This window comes from Anneissia japonica, unplaced genomic scaffold, assembly GCF_011630105.1.
Source record: "Anneissia japonica isolate Jap-2015-1 unplaced genomic scaffold, ASM1163010v1 scaffold288063_len46302_cov99, whole genome shotgun sequence".
Classification (NCBI taxonomy): Eukaryota; Metazoa; Echinodermata; class Crinoidea; order Comatulida; family Comatulidae; genus Anneissia; species Anneissia japonica.
In genome coordinates this window covers 17055-19250 of record NW_022718443.1, presented here as the reverse complement: position 1 = coordinate 19250, position 2196 = coordinate 17055, and the positions used below count along the sequence as shown (strand labels likewise).

Below are 2196 nucleotides of genomic sequence, written 5' to 3'. Positions count from 1 at the left end.
AACCATGAAGCCTCCGTGGTCTAATGGTTATGACGCTCGCCTTGACAGCGAGAGGTCGCAGGTTCGAGTCCCGCCAGAGGAATTTTATTACACAATTTCTTTATTCATTTATTTACAAGACTACATTCGTTGAGAGCTATGCTACACGATGTATTATGTCCTTTATTCGAACACATGTCAAAAGCTGCCCACACTCATCAGGTACAAAAACATAGCGAGTAGTCCTCAATTGTTATTCTTTGAAAAAATATGTTTCCATGCATTTAATTGACATTATTTCTATGTATTTTGTTTTCATTCATTCTGTCATCAAACAAACGTAAAAAAAGTTTTCAGTATAATTTTGTTTAAGCTTATAAATCTCAATAGCCATAATTTGTTTGCATATCAATAACAAATGAGCGGACAGTTCAACTATTTGGGAGTGATCTTCCCACTACATTGCCAATGTAATTGTTGGTTAAAATTCAATGAAGCCATACGATCGGACGTATATGACGTCACAGAGCTCGAAATATGGCAAGTTAGCACAGGGCTCGTGCATAAAACCGATTTTCAAACGTAAAAAAAGTTCGTTATTTTAAGTTGGCGGGCAATGGTCCATTTTTTAAAGTTTTTTTCTCATAAGATGAATTCATTAACGCAACAGTTTTGTAATGACTTAAAAATTAAATTAAGTTAAATATTTGATTATTAACATAATATTTTATTTCTGTGAAGGATTCTGTCCAGATTGGTCAGCGTTCGAACGTTATACACAAATTCACTTGCGCAATTTTTTCTTTTGTATTTAGAATAAAAATATATACTATAGTTTTATCAATAATTTTTAAATACAGTAGGCTAATTCCCTAATTGTGAGCGACGATGATAGGTCTATTTTTATTATATTATCAAATATATTTATATCGATATCCATGGTTGTTGTCTCTTTATGCAAAACAGCAATAAGAAATGAATGTGCTGACACATTCGCATCAACGCCGACGTTCGTCGGGACGCGGTTCCAAACGCGAAGAGGGCACGGATGATCCCAACTACCACCACCAACAGACGCGGTGTCACGTCGTCTGCCAGATTTGGATTCGTCAGCCAAGTACCGTTGAGGCAGGCTGCCGTCAGCCCGGATTTTAATGAACAGACCACCGACAATTGATCGCGGTTCCAGAAAAAACGTCTTTATTAAAAAATAAATAAAAATTTGAAAAAAATAAATAAATCTTTCTATGCTTAAACATTTATGATGCAATATTTTTATATCATTGTGAAATAAAACCTGCATTAATTTTATATTTATATATATTTATACATATTTATATATTTATATATATATATATATAATTTATTATTATTATTATTATTATTATTATTTTTATTATTCTACAAAACTACTTACCTTCTTCAAATACTTTTCTGGCATTATCGAGCTTAAGCGTCATCAATATTCCTTTGAATTTTTCTATTTCTTTTTCACAAATTATCAGCCTGTGTTCTAAATCGCTGATCATACTCCAGCTATCAACATAGTCCTTGTTTGGAATATTAATATTCCCATCGATTGCTTCTATGTCTTCATTATTCAATTCGAATCCAAACATTACGATTTTTTGCCTGAGAGGTGAGAACCTTGAAAAAGGCCTATCAACATCAATAGGCCTAATATTTGGGAGTGACGGTAACATTTCCTTAATTTCTTCCTCCAGTCCATTTTGCTTAGTGAGTTCTATGGTTTCATAAAGTAAAGTAAGGTCAGTCCGACTCAGACAACCAGCACCATGCAATAAATTCAAAATATCAATCGTTCTTGTAGCGTTGAACAAATTATAAGTTGCTAAATGGTCTTTGAACACAACTTTTAGCATACTGACTAATTTATGGCGGTCATACCATCTGGAAACAACTGCTCTGATATCGTTAAACTTTTCTTGAGATATTCCTATAAAATGAAATATTTTGATAATGAATATATATTATTTAATGCTTCTTATTTTTTATAAGAAATGATTTCAGGAATAATACGTAAACAAGGATCATGTTAAAACCAGATCAATAAGACAATAAAGAAGAGTTTCAACGAATGTTTTAAAAGGGGTCTTCATCCGCATCCATATCTCTATTTAAAAGCAGCAGTGACAACTTGAGACCGTCGTACGACCGTCCACGGCGATTTCAACTCCACTCACCGAAATAACATTC

General features: G+C 33.1%; 1 protein-coding gene across 1 annotated transcript in view; it reads right to left on the bottom strand.

Annotated features, from left to right (window-relative positions):
- LOC117110541 overlaps window positions 1–1862 on the bottom strand; it is a 19074-nt gene extending 17212 nt beyond the window's left edge. Inside the window, exon 1 of the mRNA XM_033253290.1 lies at window positions 1397–1862. Within this exon, the coding sequence (XP_033109181.1) occupies window positions 1397–1862 (466 nt within the window). The remainder of the gene's footprint in view (window positions 1–1396) is intronic.
- Between the last annotated feature and the right edge of the window lie 334 nt (window positions 1863–2196).